The 24276-nt window shown below is 33.1% G+C and overlaps 1 protein-coding gene across 2 annotated transcripts in view; it reads right to left on the bottom strand.

Annotated features, from left to right (window-relative positions):
• Nucleotides 1–23540, bottom strand: part of LOC111635825 (TAF6-like RNA polymerase II p300/CBP-associated factor-associated factor 65 kDa subunit 6L) — a 34080-nt gene extending 10540 nt beyond the window's left edge. For both annotated transcript variants that reach the window (XM_023380927.1, XM_023380928.1), the window contains exons 1-4: nucleotides 23240–23540; nucleotides 5509–5595; nucleotides 5292–5442; nucleotides 2238–2291 (exon numbers count right to left, since the gene is read on the bottom strand). In XM_023380927.1, the coding sequence (XP_023236695.1) occupies nucleotides 2238–2291; nucleotides 5292–5442; nucleotides 5509–5595; nucleotides 23240–23401 (454 nt within the window). In that variant the 5' untranslated portion in view covers nucleotides 23402–23540. The remainder of the gene's footprint in view (nucleotides 1–2237; nucleotides 2292–5291; nucleotides 5443–5508; nucleotides 5596–23239) is intronic.
• Between the last annotated feature and the right edge of the window lie 736 nt (nucleotides 23541–24276).

The following is a 24276-nucleotide window of genomic DNA, read 5'->3' as shown; positions in this document are numbered from 1 at the left end:
GAGGAGGAGGTAAATTCAAAATAATTTACATAGAAGAAAATGCTTATTGAATGCTATTTTTGCTCCAGCCTGAACCCATTAAGGTCATTACATTTCTTACCATCCCCCCTGAAACTTATAGTGAGAGTGGCAGAGTTTTGGCAGAAAAGCAAGTCATTGTAGATGGTGTTTTTGAAAACCTGATTTTAAATTTATGGCGATATTTTGGTATACTTCTGAAATTCCACAAGCCATCTGAAGATAAAAATTTGCAGTTAGAGAGAAGACATATCACAAATCATCAATCTGTCATAATTGACAGGATTATTATCTCCACATACTGTATGTGGCCAGAAGCAAAGAATATAATGAATAAAAACACAAATTGTGCAAAGTCCATCACACATTCTAAAATGTCCTGTACACAATATCGTTAAGCCAACTGACAGTTTGCCTTCTGACAGCATCAACCGACTGCAATGAGTTAACCAAACATTGCACAAGTAAAAAAAAATTGGAAGGGTTATGTACAAGACACAATCGCAATTGTTTAACGCGTGAATCCATCTTTGTGTTATCAGAAGGATAAGATGTAAACAAATAAAGTCTTAGTGGTTATCACATTCCAAGTAAATATCCATCAGTTCAAGAGGTAGTGTACTTGAAATGTTGTCGAAGTTGACACATTATTTTCTTATACTCTCTACACAATCTGCATTGTTCGGCATTAGTCATTCCGGGCTTTTCTGATTCCTTTAAAATTTTTCTTTCTAATGATATACATTTCTTACATTACTGTTCATATTTCCTTTGCAATTTCTTCCATATTATGAAAATTTTCTTCAACCCACACACTTATCAGCTTATAACTTTACAAATTCTATTTTATTGGTTATTATTGCTAAATATTCTTGTGTATCTTGCCATTCTAATACAAATCAACACCAATTTCAATGTCCTGTATCTTTGTGATTCAAAGTTTCACTGCCCAAACAATGTACTGCATCACTGTTTTTGATGTTTACAGGCAATTGCTACCTCTCTCCTGCACAGATGCACACACTCCACTCCCACCATTTTAAATATGAACTCAAACCTTCTATCCAACAAAATTTAAATTGTTAAGTTATCATTTTTAGTTTGAGATATAAGCATGACAAATCTTGCTATTCTTTTAGTCGCTTAAGTTTTCATAGACCTCCCTATATTGAACTCAATTTAAAGACGTGTTCAGAACAAAAAGGAGAGAGTGTGACAGATTGATTCTATGGTATTTGCAATTCCCCAACTTATTCTGCTAAAAATTTTATTTCCTGACTTTCCAGGTCTGTATGGACCCTGTATAAAACTCATCTATACCCTCAAAATTAAGCTTTTGCCATTTTTTTATAATTATTAATATAAAAAATATTTTAAAATAAAATCTTCTAACAGATGGCACTTCATACAATTTTAACTTTTTTTGCTGGAAAAATTATCCAACTCATTGCCGGATTTTTTTTTAATTATAAGTTTAAATGTATTTAATTGTAATTGAATATTAATGTTGTTAAGTTTAATTCTGTAATTAGTTCATATTGGATTATATTTGATTAAAGCAATGTTGTCTCTACCTACAGTTATTTTTTGTATTATGTTCCTGCATCAGGAATAACATCCAGGATGCTATTTAAATAAATAAATAAAATAACAACAAAACTTAATAAAAGTAGTTAAGTAACAAGTTAAATATGAATAGAAATATCATGAAACAAACAATGTTTGGCAGTTCTATTTCCATGTTCTTCTAATGCAGTATTAAAACAATTACTATTCATTTTTAATGCAGCATCATAAAGTCATTTTAAATGTTAAGAAAAAGCTTAAATTAAATGCTCATTATCAGCAAAACTCATTTGAATTGATGTGAGCATTGAGCAATATACTCAGCAATATTTCTATTATTAGTTCATAATGCCCAGCATGGTCACTACAATGACTGCTGACTGTTATTTTCAACTGCAAATGTAAGATTCTGTCAATTCTAAGATGCATCTCTACTTCAGACAAAGATGGATTTAAAAAAAAAATGTCATAGAATTGAGGAAATACAATCATTTTTACTAATAATTTGGAATTTGGCTTAATAACATTTTAAATACTTTAATTTGTTAAACAATTTTCAAATAATAAAACTTAATTTTTAAATAAAATTTTTTAAGAAGAAAAACACAGCCTGAATAGAATTCTTTTTTGAAAAATATAGATATTTTTCTTACTTGAATTTTGGGATAATCCACATTTTGAGACACCTTCAACTGCCAGCCAATATGCTGAAATAAGCACCGTTAAATTTAAAATATATAAATAAGTGTGTATTGTTTCTATCAGCTTATTTTTAAATACATTTTATAATAACAATTTATAATCTAATTTTTCTAGAATAGATAAACTGAACAGATTGTTATTGACCAAAATATATTAAATGAAATGTGTTACTAATAATTCTGATGTTCTTTTTTACATTAGACTTAATTACATATTTTCCATTCAACATAGCCTATGTTAGCCATTGACTTATAAAATGCAGACAGGACATCATTTCATAAGGATACTTATAACATTATGAGATAGATTTTAACTAAATCGTGAAAAATAAGAACACTTTGAGGTGCATATAGTATTAAAATGTTAGAATTTTTCACTTGTTGGGAATCAAATAAAAAATAGAAAGTAATTTTCTTTAACATTATGTATATGAAGAATTTTTTATTTTCAAATGTTTATTTGAACCCCTTCCAACCTAGATAATAAAATGAAAATTAGTTAATGAAATAAAGACAATTAGTAGGTGTTTTTGAGATACATGAGGAAGAGCCTGCAAGAGCATATGGTGAATTCAATGTTGAAAATAAAGAGTTTTTAGTTTATAGGAGAGAAAATTGAATTAACCTCAGTTGATTTTCAATTGAAAATTTATTGAGAAGTTATAATGAATTACAAAAAATTTGTTCAAAGGGAATTTTCATTATCAGACATAACATTAAAAATATTAATAAAAGAATTATTAGAAGTATTAAAACTTAAACTTAAGTTTTACAACCATGTAGTACAGTACAGTACATTCTAGAACGGGTGTCCAACCCGAGGCCCGCGGGCCGCATGTGGCTCAAGGCAAGTTCCAATGCGACTCAAACAAAACCAACAAATTTATTTATTTATTTATTTCAACAGCATAAACTCAAAAAAGAAGTTTCAAAAAGCCATAAACCTTTATACATAATTTATTTTTGAGTGGAAAGGAAATATTTTCAAATACTTGGAAATGTGTGAATGAGGAAGATATACTAAATAAAGCTGGAGTTATGACTCAAAGGAGTATAGACTCAAATTCGGGGAAAGGAGAAAAAAGGCTAAAAGATAAAAAGTAGTGAGAAAGGTTAAATAGACCTTCTGTTATGCAAATATTGACCCTTAATTTTCCAATCTTTCTCACTATTTTTTATCTTTTGGCCTTTCTCTCCTTTCCCCAAATTTGAGTCTGTACTCCTTTGAGTCCTAAATCCAGCTTTGTTTAGTATTCCTTAAAGCGTTGCAAGATTTGGCTACTTTGCACCAAATTTGGCTACCCTTTCTTAGTTTCGTATAAAAATATCATTTGGCGCATTGGCTACTTTTTGGGCTACATCTTATTTATAAATATATTATTTGAATAAAAATGCACTTTAAAATGGTGTTTCATCATTTTTTATTAATTAGAGACCCAAATAAAACAAATATTTGTGTTTTTCAAATAAATTTTTGTTTATCTCCTTTATAATAAATGAATTTATCTATTTCTAAGTAAAAACTGAAAGTGTCTGTAGAAGTAATTTTTTAAAATAACCGTAAATTTCGTAATAAAGTTTAATACTTATTACTATAATCTAGACATGTGGGTCAAAATATACTTGTGGCCCAAAACTCCATGACTTCTTCCAATGTGGCTCAGAGAAACAAAAAGGTTGGACATCCCTGTTCTAGAACTTTTCAAACTCCAAATTTTTTACTTCCTCTTGCAGGCATATGTCTTCACCTATCTCAGAAACTAATTGTCTTTATTTCATTATCTGATTTTCATTTTATTACCTAGATTGAAAGGATTCAAATAAATCTTTGAAAATAAAAAATTCTCCACAGACACGGTATTAAAAAAAATCACTTTTTATTTTTACTTAATTTCCACTGAGTCAAAAATTCTAATATTCTAGTATTACATGTACTGTACAGTACCTCAAAGTGTTCTATCATTTCTCACAATTTAGTCAAAATCACAATGTTATAAAAATTCTTTTGAAAATTATGTCCTTTTAGCATATGAATTTTCAAATAATTTTGAAATATTTTGGATCAGGAATCAGCAATCCTTTATGACTACCATGCAAAAGTAAACCAATGCAATAATTTGGCATGCCAATTTTATTTTGCAAAAAGATTTATGCCTAATCTTCTAAGATTCAAGGAAAGTACAATACTCAAATGAAGATCATCAAGAATCAAACCTAACCCATTTTTAAAACATTTTTAAGACAATAAAAACAAATTAATATCATTTTATTAATGATTTTATTTATGAATAAGCCTTCTCACAGAAAACTACCTGATACTGAAGGAAAAGAAACATATATAATGTACTGTACTTTTATCATTTAATCAGAAGAAAATTTAAACAAAATTCATATTTCTAGCATAATTATTCAAATAATAATTGTTAGTAGTAGTAAATAAGTATGAAAAGAATAATGAATTAGTTTTCCATGTTACTTATTATCATGAGTATAATTAAGATTTACATGATTTTTAAATCATAAATTCACACAAAGCTTAAAGCTTCATATGTGAGTAATGTATTAAAAAATGTTTAAGTTATACAAGTCTACTAATAAGGTCTTGCAAATACAATCAAATCTCGGTGTAATAATTGTCAATATAACGATAAATCCCTATACAGCGATAGATCTGTTTATCAAATACATTTTTTTTATTGTTTACTTAAAAAACACACATTATTTTTCCCTACAACAATAGTAATACAGTAAATAAATTTTAATTAATACCACGCTCGTTTTTGGCAACAAAACGTGCACTACCACGAACGTTACGATAGTCTNTTAAATAATAAAAAACTTCATAAAAATATGGAGTTTTATGAATCAAAATTAGTAAAGCTCTTCCATTGTCCTTATTTTTGAAATTTTCTCTAATTAGAAATAAATTACAATGATGCTTTTAACTATATTTATGATACATATATGATTTTGTATCAGTGGTTAAAAAATTAAAAATTCAATAACCTTTCACACCAATCTCTCCAGGCTGTTCTGCAGTAGTATTAGTCGTTGCTAAATTAACTAAATTAACTTCATTTTCTTCAACAGAAAAGACATCAGCCTCTTTAATAAATTTCATTGGTAGAGGTTCTGAGCTACCATATCCATATAATAGCTAAAGAAAAAAATTTATTAATCTACTAAAGTAAAATAGAAAAGTAAAGAATAGAATTAAACTCACTTCAACATCATTCCATCTCAAAGTCCTGTTAATATCCTCAACACAAAGTTTTCTTCTTTTAGCATGCCTCATGAATTGTCCTGCATTCTATAAAAATTCAAATATGTAATTAAACTCAACAACCCAAACATCTGGATATACATAAATAAGGGATCATCAAACTACGGCCTGCAGGATGGATCTGGCTGGCGAGGTCAGTTTATCCGGCCTGCCGCCGCACTGTGCCACAAATGAAGTAAAATGTAATTATTTATATAGAAATATCATAGTTTGTAGATAAACTTACTATATAGAAAAAATAAAAATAAGTGTAAGTAAAAATGTCAGAAGTGGTTCAATCTGATTTTTGAATTTGACAATAATATAATTTTTTGAGAAAATCAGTGAAATAAAAAATTTGGCAACTTCATGCAACTTTGGATATCAGAGTATTTTTTGTGTAAACTTGTTAAAAAGTGCCCCTGGGCAATGAAAGTTTCAAAGAAAAGAGATTATGAGAATGCTGCAGCGGTCGTGTTTGTGTATTGGTAAATAAATATGTTTGTTTTCTTTATTTTTTGTGTGTTCAGTGTACTGTATTGAACAAAATGGTTATGCGGCCTGTGCTCGTCATTCTCTTAGTTATCTGGCCTGCTGTGAAAAAAGTTTGGCAAATCAACTTAAATTAAACAACAAAAAACCCAGCATGTAAATGTTAATAAATGACATCAGTTTTTATGTTGGATTTTTTAGGCTTCATAACTGTTCTCTTCACACATCTCAAAATCACATGGCAGAGTGACTTTGTTGTGCCATCCTACGGGGCACTTTTTAACAAGTTTTACATATTGAAGGATAGAAGAGCCTCAAAATAAAGGTCAACTCCACTATGTGACTTCTTGTGTTTCTGATATGTATGAAAAGGATGAATCAACAAGATATCATTTTTTTTTTTTTGTATTATGAAGGGTTTCTTGTAAATTTTGATTATATATTTACCATCCTGGATATTTTATCACCAATATATAAATCTGATTTTATTAAATTTAAAATAAATAAGTTTATGTATTATCCATCTCAATGAATAAATGCTTACTATTAGAACTATTAAATCAGTATCTCATAACACAAACATTTTTCATACTTCCCAGTTTGGACTTGCTATTGTTTCTTTACATAATTTGGTTAGTTAGTTAGCTAGTTGAAGTTTTCTTTTTTTGCACAAGTGCCATATAGGCCAAGCTGCACAAAAAGTGAAACTGTATAAATATATATTCTATAAAATACTACATATAAACTCAATAACAATACAAAAAACAAGAAATAACAAATAAACAAAACACAGTATTTACATAATTTGGTCTTGATTTTATCAGACAACTGTAGAGATTATTGCAATGCCAATAAGAAATAATGTATTGGAATCCTCTATAAAAATATATTTGTTGTCTAAATCATTGAGAAATTCAGTTCTTAATGAGTTTTGGAAAAATAAAACAAAGTTTTTATTTGGTAATTACAGTAGAGCGTCGATTATCCGAATCAATTGGGGACTGGGGTTGTTCGGAAGATTGATGTTTCGGATAACCGATTATGTACGAGAAAAAGTATTAATTTATCCCATCTTGACATTTTTCTCCGTTGTGTGTCACTTTGCGTTGAATTTTCGTCGATGTTAAGCCTAACAAAGACTACTGTATCGTTAAAAATTATTTTTTTATTTTATACAAACAAAATAAATATATTGAAAAATATAAAAACAATAAAAAATTATACTTCAGAAGTTAATTTTTGCTTTTTTCAGAAGTTGCTTTTCTGCAATCATACATTGGGCAGCAGTTAATTTTCAGGAGTCACCGCTGTTTGTGGTTGCCCTTCACATGGTTTATTGTGGAAGGAAGTACAACCCCTCTGAAATTCTTTCTACCACCTGAACACAATAATAAAGGATCATCCTCAAAAGTCAATTTCAATTGTTCATAACAGTCTGTCATTCAGTTCAGCCCAAAAATCATAGTAAATCATTTTACAAAGTGCTTCTCTAAAAAGTTCCACTTTATGACTGTCCCAGACATCAAGAATGGATCCATAAAGATGATCCAATTCCAACAACTGTGAAAAGGCAGAGAACAATAAAAAAGTCACATTTCCTGTTTTTCCATAGCACTGGTCTGGTGAAAGCAATTAAGGTTGAAAAACAGAAGACAGTAACAGGTTATTGGTACACTACAGTTTGTCTTCCTAGAATTCTAGACACTGAAAATTCAAAGTCTATTTTGCATTATCACAGACTGCCAAACAGTGTGTTGATTTCTTTCAAACTAATAATATCAGAATCTTTGAACATCCACCATATTCACCAGATTTGGCAATGTGTGACTTTTGGCTATTTTTTTAATCTCATAAAAGCATTTGAGAGGTTACAAGTTTAACACACAGGATGAAATCAAAGTTTCCATGATGGAGTATTTCAATAGCATTTCAGAAAATGAGTGGTGTTGTGCTTTTCATCTTTGGAAGGAGCAACTACATAAGTGCATATGGCCAGAGGAGAGTACTTTGAACTTAAAATATTTTGTTTAAAGCCTTATAGTGTTCCTGTAATGCAAAACTTTCAGTCATCCCGTATTTCACACAAGATAGAGTTTTCATACAATCTGAATACACACCAAATTTTTGAGATAGCTTTTTTTCAGTATAAAGAGAAAACAATATCCAAATAAAACTTATAAGAACAAATCTCCTGTGCAACAGAACAAGTTTTCTTTCTTTGTTTTGTTTATGTACAGGGAAATCTTTACATCATGTGTAAGTTCGCCGACTTCCAGGGGGAATCATTAATCCTGCGTCAGGATGATCTAGGGTAGTTCGCGTGTGGGTATGGCAGAGGAGACACAGATGACAAGAATTTCACAAAAACCTGTTTATTTCAAACATAAAATAACTTACACTATGACACAAAAATGTTCTTTATACAATTGGAGGTTTGAATTGTCGATTGTGTTTCTAATGTTGCTCGAAGGAAGGNATTCCCACTCTTCCACGACCTATGCTGTACAACAAGAATTAGCGTATATTAGAGATGTCGCTAAAGACCACGGTTATGGCAACATAATAAACAAATTATGTAATCAGCACCTTCACATAAATAGTAAAACAGATGAAGAAAAGACATCAGGAGCAGTTGATAAAGAACATATGGAAAGGGTCCCAGTAACGTACAACTCACAAATGAAAACGATATATAATTCAATTGCAAAGAAAAAAGGAATTAGAATTACATAAGAAGAAACCCTTCCATATATAATTTATTAAGAAACGGAAAAGACGCCCATAACCCAAACAGGCTACCGGGAATATACACCATTCCCTTAATGGACGATAGATGGCAAAGGCAACTAATTTACATAGGGTCCACTAAACGTTTGTTAGCTACTAGAATAAAGGAACATAAAGCAGACATCACCCACAACAAATATACGACAGCATTGTCGACATATGCAACAAACCCAGACATAACCCCGATTTTTAATGAGGCACGGGTCATCCACACCACTCGTCATCATGAACATCTAAGAACTTTGGAAGCGATGGAAATTTACAAAGCAGATCGCAAACTAACCTGCATCAATCTTAAAGAAGAAATAAATCTCTCAACAGCGTGGCAGTATTTATTGGATGATGAATTGTAATTTATTATACGATACTCCAGATTATTATGGGATGCGCACATCGTATATCCACTAGTTAAAATTATTTTTAGAAACGGCACGTGATTATAAAATACGCGAGATTATTATAAGATGCGCACAACATACCTCCACGAATATAAATTTATAAAGAAATTATAATTCGGAAAGGCACGTGATTACCTTCCTTATTTGAACTTCTAGTAACAGAGCACGTTCTTATTTTAAAATATTCGATTTAAGAATCCAGTACATTAAATTTGGCCTGAAGAGCCCAGGAGGGGCATCGAAAGTGTTTGCCAATATTAGTTTGGAATTTTCATGCCGGATATTGGTTAAAGACATATTTGAGGGGTTCTCCTCTCTTTCTTTTTCGATCTGTGTTCTCTCTCCTGTGTCTGGTTCAGATGTCTACTGTTTGTCGATTCCATGAGGGCAAGATTGTCACGATGACGGTCAGAACTTTGTCTTCAAGCATTCACTCTAACATTTGTATGTTCAGTGTCATACAGTCTCTCTTCCCGCACTGCTTCTTCAGATGTTCTGAATACCCTTCTAACAACATGAGGCGCCGCAGCAAATCATGTCAAAATCAACAGCACAGCAGTCCCGACAATGGCATGTGTTTCTATCATGTTACCTTTGGGGCACAGGCCAAAAAAAAATGTAAAGCCCCTTGCTCTTTTCAACCGGCAGAAAACTGACTGGGCAGGCACTTACGGCCAGGAGTCTCACCCGCCATATCAACCGAACCATCATGGCCGACCCTACTACAAAATATAAATCCCTTATAGACACAGGTGCCGACATCTCAGTGATTCCAAAAAGTTCCAACACATATTTAGGTAAACCTGAGAAGCTAGTCCTCTTTGCCACAAATGGAAAACACCTATTCCAACTTATGGAACAAAGCTATTAACACTCAATTTTAACTTAAAGCGGAGTTTTTCATGGCCATTTGTAATCGCCAATGCAATCCAACCCATCATAGGAATCGACTTCTTAACTAAATTCAACCTACTGGTGGATGTCAAAAACAATTGACTAATTAATGGGGTCACACAACTTGGGTCTCCTGGCTGGCAGAACTGACCCACAACTCTCACTAACATCACTACAGTGACTAATAACTCTCCCTACCATTGCATTTTGGCCTAGTTAACTACCATTACAAATCCATTAATAACTCCTGAAACCAAAAAAGTCAACCACCTTCCATTACATTGAAACCAAAAGATCACTTGTCTTCTCGAAACCCAGATAGTTACCACCGGATATGCTCCAAGCAGCCCATGAAGAATTTCAATTCTTAATGTCTCAAGGCATCATCTGACCATCCAAAAGCTCTGGGCCAGCCAGCCCATTACACATGGTTAAAAGGCAAAAGGCCAGTGGCAACCTTGCGGTGATTACCGCTGCTTCAATGCTATAACCATCCCTGATCGCTATCCTGTCCCTCCCATACAGAATGGACTCAACTCCTCAAAGGCAAAATCATTTTTCCACACTGGATCTAACCTGTGCCTATCACCAAATACCAGTCTTCTCCGAGGACATTCCAAAAACTGCCATAACAACCCCGTTTGGCTTGTTTGAATACATCTATATGCCTTTCAGCCTACGAAACGCTGGTCAAACCTTCCAGCGGTACATCCGCCACGTCCTACTTGGCCTTGACTTCTGCATCCCCTATTTCAATGATATATTGGTCATGTCCAATGATGCAGATGAACACATGGACCATTCTGCCAAACATTCCTCCGCTTGCAAGACCACAGCCTAAAATTAAACCTATCCAAGTGCATTCTCGGAAAATCTGCAGTTCCATTTCTCGGCTGCATGATCACATCTTCAGGAGTAAAGCCTTTGCCATCAAAAACCAAGACCATCAGCAATTTTCCGCAACCAAAAACTGTCGCTGAGCTCCATCGCTTCATAGCCATGCTCAACTTTTATAGATGTTTTTTGCCAAACTCAGCCCACACTACTTGAGTTTCTCAAGGATTCCAAGAAAAATGATAAACACATCATCTCCTGGAACGAACCAGCTCTAAAGTCCTTCAATCAATGTAAAGCAGATCTCTCGAATGCAACAAACCTTGTATACTATTTGTCTAACAACAATCTCTCTTTAATGGTAGATGCATCCAATATTGCCATTGGTGCTGTACTCCAAACCCACACTGCTGAAGGATCTTGACCACTAGCCTTCTTTTCATAGAAGCTAACACCCACCAAAAAAAAGTACAGTACCTATGACAGGGAGCTGCTCACTATATACTCCGCGATCAAACACTTCCACCATACCATCAAAGGTCAGAACTTTGTCATCCTTACAGACCATTGTCCACTCACCTTCGCATTTCACCGAAAACCAGAAACTTGCTCCACACGTCAACTGCAACATCTTGATTACATTGTGCAGTTCAGCACAAACATCAGGCACATCACTGGCTTGAACAATATTGTGGCAGACACCCTTTCTCAGAACAACAAGATTCGACTTCCTGTGACAGACTTTACCACAATAGCGGAAGATCAAGCAAACGACAATAAGCTAACCACACTCTTCACGGATGATAAAACATCACTCACACTATAGCCACTTTCAATCAGCCCGTCACTACAACTATATTGTGACACAAAGGACAGCAAGGTTCACCCATATATACCTCTCCAATTTCACTGTCAAATCTTCTCTTCCATGCACAATTTGGCCCATCCAGGAATTCGTGCCACGAGATGTCTAGTCCAAGAATGTTTTGTGTGGCCTTCAATGCAGAAGGACATCGCTAACTGGATCTGTTCCTGCATAAACTGCCAACAGTCCAAAGTAAACTGACATACCAACAGCAACTCTTCAGAGATTCGACGTTCCATCCAACTGATTTGTACATGTGCATCTTGACCTCATCGGACCACTTCCCCCTTCAGATGAATCCACCTACCTGCAGAAATAGATTCACAAGGTAGCCAGAAGCTGTTCCCCTCCAGATATCTCTGCTGAAACAGTCGCTTGCACTTTTGTCTTTCATTGGATTTCTAGATTCGGTGTTCCCTCCATTATCACCACCTATCAAGGCCGACAATTCCAATCTCACCTGTTCACCTCACTAACAGCTATGTTGGGCATCCAACACATACATACAACACCATACCACCCATCGGCCAATGATTTAGTTGAACGATTCCATCGATCCCTAAAACAAGCTCTCAGATGTCATGAACAACACTGGATGGAATCCCTCCCAATCATTCTTCTTGGCCTTCGATCGGTGTTAAAAGAAGAAGACATCAACGGTACTTGTGCTGAGATGGTGTATGGCACAACCCTTTGTCTCCCAGCAGAGTTCTTTCATTCTTTGGGAGAACCTTCAGCAGATCCATCATCCTTCCTCTATCATCTACAATCGACAATGCAGTCACTCATGCTGACTCCAATGTCTGCACATGTAAAACCCTCACACTTTGTTCATCAAGCACTTGACACCTGCTCCCACGTTTTCGTGCAAATAGAAGGGGACAGAACTTCCCTGACCCCCCTTATGACGGCCCCTTCCCAGTTACCACGCAGACACCCAAGCATTTCACAATCCTAGCCAACAGAAAAACAACAACAGTTAACATTGACCGACTGAAGCTGGCATTTTTGGACAGCAATAACGTCAGCAATTATCAAACTCGTACAGGACAACACGTCCAGACTCCCCAGAACGACCAACTATAAACACTCCGAGTGACTCTGCACCACCAACACGATGACGACACGATCGGGAAGGAGAGTTAGGTTCAACCCCCGATACCTCTAACTCCGTACCTACAGTACTGGGGGGAGTACTGTTGCGACAACTTTAGTCATAAATCCAAAAGTCGTCACCGGCAGGAACTCTGAACTGAACAGACCTGGCAACCTGACCTATGACCTCACTTTTGGATCATACCTCGCTCTGTACGCATGTGCTCTCGATTCTATGTTCATTTGGTAGTGTAGCATCATATCTCATATCTCATGTACTGTACATAAGAAATTAAAGATTAAGTTTTTTTGTATGTAGCCTGGTTTTGCATCGTAAGATAATTCATTACAAAAGTAGCGCTACACCTTGATAAAATTTTCATTTCATGGCCACCATTTTGAGTCGTTTGATGTCATAAAACAAAATTTTCTGAGTCCTAAAGGGGTTTCACAAAAACAACTTTAAAGCATGTTTTGAAGATAGGAAAAAACATTGACATATGTGCATTGCTGTGGGAGAGGATTACAGTAGAGCGTTGTTTATCCGAATCAATTAGGGACTGGAGTTTTCGGATAACTGATTATGTACAAAAAATATATTAACCTATCCCATGTTGAAATTTTTCTCCGTTTCGTGTCNATTTACAGCTTTTTAATTTTTAAATTTTAATTATAACCAAGTTAACATTGGTTAAACTATCAGATTACCTGTTGATTTTCAAAAATATAACTACAGAATATTTATTACAAGTATGATCAATCTTGCCAGTTTTTAAGCCCTATATTTGCCAAAATCAGTAATACAGTAGAGCGTCATTTATCCAAATCAATTGGGGACTGAGGTTGTTTGAATAACTTATTTATCGAATAATCGATTATGTACAAAAAATATATTAACCTATCCCATGTTGAAATTTTTTGCCATTGTGTGTCACTTCGCATTGAATTTTCGTCGATGTTAAGCCTAACGTAAACTTTTTAAAATAATAATCGTGGCTATTGTATCGCTACAAATAATCTCTTTATTTTTTACAAACAAAATAAATATATTGAAAAATATAAAAACCAAAAAAATTATACTTTAGACGTTAATCTAGTATCAAAAACGTTTGATTCAGTATGACACACAGTCCTCAGAAAAACACCACACAAAAGTGCCAGTGCTGCCAGCTAAAACACACACATCAACAAAAAAATATTGGAGTAGCCCAAGATATAGCCAAAGATTACAGTGCCACAGCACTAGCAAAAATTTCAATTTGCCAACTGAAATTCTTTCGGATAACTGACTTTCGGATAAACGACGCTCTACTGTATTTGTTACTCAACGTCATTTCAGTTAAACTAATTATTAAACTATGTATTGAAGTTGCGGAAAAAAAACGGAAGAGAGCGGAAAAATATGCTTGCAGTACGGTACATTCAAGGAAAATCGTAACAACAAATATAAAAAGCTTGTGCCAATAACAAGTCAGCGCCAGTCTTACTGTAAACGTCGGGTAACTATTTATAATTTTTTATGTTGTGTAGTAATGTTTTAAACATGAAAAACGATTAAATTACAGATTTTTATTGATCTATTTAGCTATTTTGAAGTGAACATTCTATTAAATTACGATTTCAACTTTTAAAAGTTTACAAATTTTTAATTAGTTATTTTTTATTCTAATAAACAATTTCATCTTTTTATAATTGCTGAATTATTAAAATTAAAAATTAAACACTATTACATAAAAGTAGTTTATCCTGTTATTAATCCACAACTGTAAAATTGTACAGCTTCAGAACAGTGAAAAAAACCATTTCAAAATGGATTCTGGTGTATTTTCTTATTGCAGCATTACTTCCTGCTGCCTGCAGATAGCTATGATTGGTCATCCATATTCAGCAAACGAAATCAACAACACAGTTAAGGAGACAAATTCCCTGACTTTTTGACAATTTTTGACAAATTCCCTGACTTTCCAGGTGCGTAGGAACCCTGAATATATTATCTCTCTTTTCAGCTTTACAGTTCTGATGTTGAGTTATGAACACTATTTGCTAGCCACTTCAAGGGATAAGGAAAATATTCCAAATTCTTGCATTTATAATGTCATTTAAGATCTAAGTGACTAATAAAAATCAGTACAGTAATTTGTTTTTTGTAATTATTGAATAGGTATAATTTTTTAACATTTTTGCTTTTTTCAATAACTGATTTATTAAAAATTACACTTTAGCCACCACAAAGCTGTTGACAACATAAATTATGCCATAAGTGCGAGAAAACCAAATACCTTCCTAAACTTTAAAGTGGTCGGCAAATTGCCTTCATAACACGATCTTTGAACATTCACCAAATAAACACTGTTGTGATAACCTTAAAACTGTTTCTTTTTCATTATTACTGTTCTATGGTTCTTGTCAAATGAACAAATAACTTGGGCAAAATTCATGGTTTCTTTGTACTGTAAGTTTAATTCAGCAACTTTAATAACATTAATATGTAGGACGATAAACAGTGATTGACAACTTAACCAGATCAGTCTTCTCTAATAGATAAAGAATATTGTTCAGCTTTTTACAACCTGTCCCCTCCCCTATTCCTATTTTTTAGGTCTTTATTCCAGCCCCGCAGTCAAAATTTGTCCTCTGAAAGAGTATTTGAACTGATTCTTTGTTTTTGTTTTAAAGTATTTTGTACATAATTAATTCTTTCAGAATATTGAAGATGAGACTTTGTGTTTTTGTATGGTAGATTATGAAGGATGGTGTCTGCTATTTACAGATAAATATTATAGATGTCCTATTTGAAGGGTCTGGGGATTATAAAAATGTCTGTTAAGTAGAGGTATCTGTTATTTAGGAGTGTCTGTTAATGGAAGTTTTACTGTAATTTTATTAATATAGTATATATAAAGTCGTATGTCATGAATCAGTGGGAACCTTTTTCCTTGTCCTTTAAAATCATTTTCAAGGTCACTTATGTCCAGTATGTATTGCTGCTGAGAACAAACGCTTTGAGGGGGTATTAAAATAAATAATGTATTTACTAACAATTATTGACTTCATTTTATTTGTTTAGTTAAATCCAATCCAGACATTATTTAATAACCATTCTGCAAAGAGATATTCAAGGTATTAATCCTTGTAAAAAATGAACTTTAACTCTAAGCTCTGAAAACTCAATCCATCATGGTTGCTAATGACTAAATTGTTTTTATCCCTCAAGCTACAAGGGAACTTGTATAGCAAACCTAGTCTAACGTCTAAACTTTTCAATCAGCTGATTTTGTTTTTAACGGATAAGGCCGATTTTGTGTTTAAAGAGTTAAAATGGTTCCATTCAATTCTCCATGCATCACTTCCTCAACTAAATTCAATATTTTTGAAATGAAAAGGATATGAGAAACTTTTGACTTACCCTATGTATGTGAATGTTTGTATATATACACATATATATGGTCACAGATTGACTAAATAATGAGCTACTTGAGAATATAAGAAAATAATAATTAATTATTAATGAAAAAATACTACTAGATAAATGGTTTAACATAAAAAAAGAGCAAATATTTCACTTTTAAAAATATAGAATAATGAATGAAAATTGCAATGTAAAAAGTTCTGAAATAGAATGGTTCTGTAATTTTTAAAAGGTCAGCATAATCCTTAGAGCCTACATTGTTGATACTGTAACTTGTAATTTATAGAACAGTTTGTTGTTATACAGTGTATTGTTTTACTTTTATTTTGTTTTTTTTTTGTATGTTAAATAAGATCAACAGTATTAACAGTAAAGATTTAAAGGTCTAGAAATATTCATGGTTCTCCCAATTTCACAAGATCCCATATCCCTCGTCCCTGAAAATGTGGAAGGCCAACTGTATTATAGTTACAAATACTTTTTGATAATTATAATTTTATATTTTTAATCAAATCTTTCAAGTTAATATTAACAAATACTATCTAATTCAATATTTTGAACTTACATGATTTTCAGCTTTATGTGCTTGTGCTTCTTGAGAAGCCTGCTTTAATTCTTGAACTTTCTTTCTTAATTCCTGCTGCTGTTTTCTTAATTCCTTCAAATTTTTCCGTCTTGTTTCATCATCATCCTCATCATCATCCTCATCCTCATCCAATTCTTCTTCTTCACAATCATCACTTGTATCACTATTACTTGAATCAGAAGCACTCCCACTACTGCTGGAATTTTCTCCACTTTCACTAGAACTACTAGATTCATTTGACTGAATGTCCGTATCTGATCCACTATTTTTATTAGTAATTTTTTTCTACAAGAAAAAATAAATTCATNCAACACACAAAAGTGCCAGTGCTGCCAGCTAAAACACACACATCAACAAAAAAATATTGGAGTAACCCAAGATATAGCCAAAGATTACAGTGCCACAGCACTAGCAAAAATTTAAATTTGCCAACTGGAATTCTTTCGGATAAACGACACTACTTTGAAGGAAACAAAGTAAATTTGCATCCTACTCAGTTTATACTGGTGTCCAGTACCAGTATGAACAAAAGTCAAGGCATAGCTAAAGAAAAACTGTTACTGTGATTATGTGAAATTCATATCTGATGTATTTAACATTTAAAATTTGTGTGCACTAATTAATTCTATGTCTATAGTGTCACTGGTTGTAATTGTTGTATTAGTATTTTTATTGGTGCATATTATGTGAGGAACCAAGTCCGAGCATTATTTTTATTTACTTTTATTTTGCTTTTATTATATTTTGTTTGGGGCTTATGCTTAGTTAGGATGAAAGTTTCCTCACCCATCACCTTAGAAAGTTAAAAAGAGAAGATAAAACCAACTCACCGACGAAAATCGAAAGCGCCATAGCTAACACTCGCACTCACGTGCACGCCCGAGCGGCAGATAGTAAGCCCGCACTGGAAGGGGGGAAGACCCCACAGACTTTTAGGAACTTGTTAAACCTTAAAGGAAACATCCTGATAATTGTTCAACAAAAGACTGTAAAAGGTTAACAAAGTATTGTCGGGAATTAAGCTACCAGATAAGTAAGAAAAAAAGTGAATGTTACGTATAAGTATGTAAATGAGGGGAGTGTCTCACTTAGAAACTGTGACGTCACCTCAGACTATAAATAGCGTAGCTCAAGTGAAGACAAGAGAGGTGAGCTAATGCAAGGAATAAGCGTGGGTGTGCTAGTAGCAGTGAACGAGGTGTCCAGTAGGAAATAGTCCAAGGCAATTGCAGTATTCGATTTGTGGATCGAGAAATAGGAAAAGTCTTGAGTTGAGAAAAAGGTTCCTAGTATAATTGAGGTGACGGTTAGGATTTGTAGTTATAAGAAATTCTGTACCTTAAGTTAAGGATTGATTATTGTCGGAATTCCAAGGGGAATAGTTCTAAGTTAGAATAAGATTGAGAATTTTGTCGGGTTGACTTTGGATTTGATTTGATTGAATAAATTTGTTGATTGTTGTATATATTGTAAATAGTATTTCTAGATCTTTATTAAAGATTTTTTGATTTTGACTAACTTGTCCTTAATTTACTTCGGTGCACACGAAAAGTCCAGGCCTGGCAACTAACAAATGCGAACCCGCGTAAAGTACCCGTTAGGTAATGGCTCTCTGATTATAAGAATTGTTGTAGAGCAATCCGATAAAATTAATTATAGTACTTTACAATTATGCTGTGTACATTTTTATAAATGAGTGCTGTTTTGGTTCGGTCAATGAGTATCTGACTTTCCCATGTGATCTAATATATCTGTTGTGCAATTTATTTGATATTCAAGCATTGTTTGTGGAATAAGATTCTTATGTATAATTGTTCTTTTCTGATAAATAATCCTTTGCTATGTGACAATGAGAGTTTTTGATGAGTATTTTGTAAATGTTTTGTATAGATTTTTCAGTGTTTGTATATTGTTAAGTTTACTTTCAATTTTGTAACAGTGTAGTATGTACAAATGATAAGTTCATTCATGTCTTGAGTCCACTTCATCCATTAAATTGGTTTTCCAGCTTTGGTAGTCAGTGAAGCACTTTGGCAGGATTAGTGTATGCTGTCCATTGCATGTGAGTGAGGTGGTGAATATATTTGTGATGCAGTAGCCATATTTGGGCCAGTGTTGTATTTGTCACTGATTACTGAGAGTGTAGCAGATTTTTCAAACCCAAACCTTTGCCTAATCCATAAACAGATCCTGTTAACGCAGGTCATGTCTGAGCCAGTATTATTCTGAGAATGTGTCAAAACCATGTTGTTTTTTTCTCCACAGAAATGAGTATGCTTATATACCTAAAGCCAGGTATTTATAAATTAGCAACCTCTAACTTGGAGAACAGATACTGTTCAGCATCCATCCACTCTGGATAAGATGCTGCTTCCAAAACACACTGTGTTTCATTTCTCTCTATAGACCTTACTGGTATAGGTTGTTCTTTTAGAAGCTTATGTTCCTGTCAGCATTGCTCTATGGTTCATTAGAACTATTGGGTTGAGTAATAAGTGATTGTTTTTTTTTATGTTCATTTTTAACTTTTCATTTAACTTACAAATACAAACAATTAATCAATTATATATGATCCATTTTGTTGTATCAAGTTTCCATCTTTCTACCAATTTCTCAATTCCTGTTTTGAAAAAGTCATTGTTGGGGAATATATTCCACAATAGCATTTTTGACTTCATCACCCTTTTCAAAACCCTTTTCTATTTAAATAATTCTGTAAAGATCTAAACAAATAATAATCTGGGGGTGCCCAAATATGGAGAATATGGCAGATGAGGCAAAACTTCCCAGTGTAATTCTCTTATTATTTTAGAGGTACTTTGGCAACGTGTGGTCTTGCATTGTCATGATGCAGTATAATGCTCTTGCAGTTTGCCAGTATAATGCCTAATTATTAGTGCTGATCTTTTGTCCTTTAATACTTTGTTTAAACAATTTAATTGTTCACAATATATGTTAGCATTTATGGTTTGGTTTGGATTTAGTAGTTCATAATACACTATTCCCTTCACATCCCACCATATTACAACATTAATTTTTTTGAATGCAGTCCGCTTTTTGGTATGGATATTGAGGACTCTATTGGATTCATTTCCATTGAATATTAGTGTATAATATCCATTTTTCATAGCCAGTAATTACTCTATCTAAAAATGGATCTTTCTTTTGATGATCAAATAATAATTCAACAACACTTAATTGTGTAAGATCAGTTTCTATTAACTCACATGTAATCCACACATCTAACTTAGGAATTTTTCCAAGCCTTTTAAGGTGGTTTTTTGGCTTACATTTAGTTTTATAGCCAATTCACCTTGTGATAGTTCTTGGATTGGCTTCAACCAGAGCCTTTAGTTCATCACTATTGACCACGATCAGCCAATCAGAGTGATCATCACCTTTCAAGCTAAAATCTCCCTTTTGAAACTTAGCAAACCAAAATTGAGCTTCTCTCTTCTTTATAGTGTCAGTACCATAAACTTCACAAATTTCTGATGCTGCCTTAGTTGCATTTAAACCTTTTGAAAAAAAAAAAAAAGCAAAATGTAGCTTCGATGTCATCTGGTTCCATTTCAGATGACTAAAACATTCACAAAATAAAATCAAAACTATTCAAATCAGTTTAAGGGTCTATTTACACATAACAGTGATATGCCAGCATAGTGACTGTGACGTTGAGCATGGCACAGTGATGAGTATTTACTAGGGTTTCTCAAACAGGATTCTGGGATCCTGGTTGTTTTTTTAACCCAGGAAATTTTCCTTATCCCACAAAATCCTGCAAATTTCTTAAAAATTCACTTTTTTCTCATTTTGTGTTAAGGTTCAGGAAATTTTGCAAATAGAAAGCATAATTAACTCATAAACTGTCAGAATACATTTGTATTTATTAATTTTAAACCTACTTATTAGTTTCTTTTAATTTTTGCTCATTATGGCATGTCACAAATGGTCAATAATCATTACATAGTTTATTTGTGGCAGGACTCTCAAAGTTCTTTACCTGTAATATCTGGAATAATTGTGCTTATGCTGTCTTAATTTTTAACCATGCCCAGTAGCTTCAATAACTGCATAATGCCAGATAGTGCAAATTGGGCAAGAATACAAACAAGTATGAAGTCTGCAAGTATGAAGTTTTTCTTCATAACCTGATTATTAAAGACAAACGGACTGCCGAATTATTGGGCTATGATGTTTCTATTAAAGCAGTCAAGATAGACAAATTAAGAATACTAGAGAGCAAAAGTAGTACTACAATCTTGAAAAGAAACTAGAAATCTTCCAGGCTACAGATGAGAGAACACATAACATCTGTCTTCTCTTAAATGCATTAAAGACAATTCCACTAACATCAATTAAATCAGAAAGGACATTCTCGGTAGCAGGGCTTTTCATTACTAAAATAAGAACCAGATTGAGTGATTGGAGTATTGACCATCTTTGTTTTTTAAAATTTTATTATAAAAATTTACAATAATATTTTGTATTATGTTTTATTTAAAAAACAAAAATTACCTTCTAAGTTAGAAGTTTGATCTAAGTTTGTTTTTTTTTAATTTTCAACTCAATTCAAAGCATTTTTATTCTTGTTGTTGTATGCAGTTTCCAGCAAACTTTAATAAATTTTTTCTATTTGTGAAAATTTCTATGTAATTCAAAGGTAATTTTTATTATATATCTTACACATCATTATTAATATGATTTTGGAGGTTACAGAATGTATTAAATTACTTTAAAAAATGAAAAATAATTATATCATTTGATTTCAAGATATTTTGTATATCTTAAAAATAATTAATTTTGTCCCAGGAAACAGTTCACTTTTATCCCAGGATCCTGGGACAAGCAAAATTATAAAAATATTATTACAATATTATATAAATACTGTACAAAATATTATTGTAAATTTTTATAATAAAGGAAATGAGAAACCCTAGTATTTACACACAACAGTGATGTGACCGTGCTGTCAGTGAGTGGTCATGGACTTTTCTGAGGATGAATTGGCTATGATAGCTATATGTTTGGATGAAGAAGAAAAAGAAATGCAATCAAGCAAGTCGGTACATCAAGCATGGACAAAAAATATCAATAGAATGGGAGTTTCATACTCTTTATAAAAAAATTGAAATGACGAATCTATATTTTTAAAATATTTTCGAATATCCCAACATGCATTTCATATTTCATTAAACAAAACAGAGAAAATATTCATTTTGTACCCAATGTCCATGTATTTCGAATGAGATAAATCAAATAGAACAGGGTGTTGATGCACCATTTCAATTAAATGTTCATCATCCATTGGAAAACAAAATTTACTGTCAGTGAAAATATTGTTCCTGTCAAATGTACTTTTATGGTATGGTCACGCCACTGCCACTGCACAACACTGTGATGGACGAGTCTGGACGGGTTGGTTTAAAACTAGTTCAACGATTTCCCACAGGCAAAAATTTACTGCACTGTGCCGGCATGTCACTGCTGTGTGTAAATGGACCTTAACAGACTGGTAACATGACTTAAACTCCAAAAGTTGCACTTCTCTGAGAAAATTGAATGCTATTGTAAAAATGTTTAATTGAGCAATAAAAAAAAATGACAACTTATTACTTAACCCAGTGGTGCATTACCCTACAAGCAAAAAGAGCAATTGCCTCCACCAGCAGGGGCCCCAAACCAATCTTTTATAAGAAAATACTTCACCAAAGAAAAATGTCCAAAGTCAACACTGTACAGTACACGGAACCCCCAATTCAAATTTGCCCAAGTGCCCATGAAGTTATTATTTTTTTAACTCCTTTTGCCCTGTGGGCACTAAGAGGACCTCTCTTAGCAAGTCCATTACAGGCTCGACCAGGTGACAAGACAGGGCCCGACATATCCAGACGGACCACCCCCCCGAAAATTCCTGGGGATTTTTTGACCCGTCCAGATTCAATCCCTGGTTCCCAGAGCAGTAGGCTGCCACCTCAACCGCTCGGCCATCTGGCCCTGCCCACAAAGCTATAACACACCACTAACTCAATCCAACATTTATCTCTCTCATCTCAAGAAGGGGAGAGTTTAATAAACAAGCAGATACGTAAGCAAACCAATGTCATAATCAGTTTCATACCAAACTAACTATATCATCGGTTTGTTTACTTAACTGTTTGTTTATTGAACTCACCCCACCTGATGACTAATGAGATTTATTATTATTGCTATTATTATAATTATGTCAAAACATCAAGAAACACAATTACATCTAGAACATAATTAAGTTATAAAAAGACAAAATAACATTAGAAGTTATAATTAGGAATATGTAATTTCATACAAGATACCTGAATTGTTTCTCTCAGTCTGTAATTAACATCTTCAGCCAGACAAGAGGCGACACAATCGGGCAAATCGCTATAACCAACTGTTTCGGCAAACATTTTAATATTTTCTCGACATAATTGCGAATATTTTTTTTCTTCCACTGATTTCTTCTCTTCGCTCATAGCTGCAATGTTTTACTTCTCATTCTACGACATTATATTTATTAGCAAGAATAAAACATTTTTACAATAAATATAACGTCGTCCCGATTGCTCCACACACGACAAATTCGCGTTTCCGGTCGATCGACCCGCCACACGGCGATCAAAAATCGTAAAATTAATATGGAAACGATAGTGAAAACTTAAAATCTGAGAAACTGCTATTGTTATGTTTATAATGTAGAAATAAATAAAATAAATATTTTTCATTTCTTTTGTAAAATATCGTTTTAAAAGGAAAAAACTACACTTCTTTGTGTATATATTTATTTAATTTTTTCCGCCCTGTGGAAATTAACACGCGCTCTTTTTAACGAGCCCATTATAAGTTCGGCCACATCTACAATGGAACGGTCAGATTGTGAGGAACGATCATCCCCAAAAATGGATCACCCTCAAAAAATTCCTCGGTTTTTTTTAACTCGTACAGTTCCCTATAAGGGTAGGCTGCCACTTTAACTGCTCGACCATCGGACTGTTGAATAGTATGTCGTATGTTTGCAATTTAAATTCAGAAAAATGACTTTGTATTGCCAGGCATACTGTATTATTTTTTTTATTTAAATATAGCTTTTAGAATTTTACTATCGAATTTAATTAAACAGAAGATTGGATTTATTATAATTGATGTTAGGTGTGTTACAACTGTATTCAAATTTTTATTTCAAGGTTATATCAATTTCATGAGGTAGCGATTCCAATAAAAATGTTTGTAGAAACAATGTTCCTGTTTGAATAAATTGATAATTTTGATATCAGATTTATTTTCTTTTAGATTTACTTTCTAAGAAAATTTATAAATATACTCAAATTTTCATAAATTTATACAAAATTTT

Source organism: Centruroides sculpturatus, unplaced genomic scaffold, assembly GCF_000671375.1.
Source record: "Centruroides sculpturatus isolate CEXI.00-Female unplaced genomic scaffold, Cexi_2.0 scaffold983, whole genome shotgun sequence".
NCBI classification, from domain to species: domain Eukaryota; kingdom Metazoa; phylum Arthropoda; class Arachnida; order Scorpiones; family Buthidae; genus Centruroides; species Centruroides sculpturatus.
This window is presented reverse-complemented; position numbering and strand designations above follow the sequence as displayed.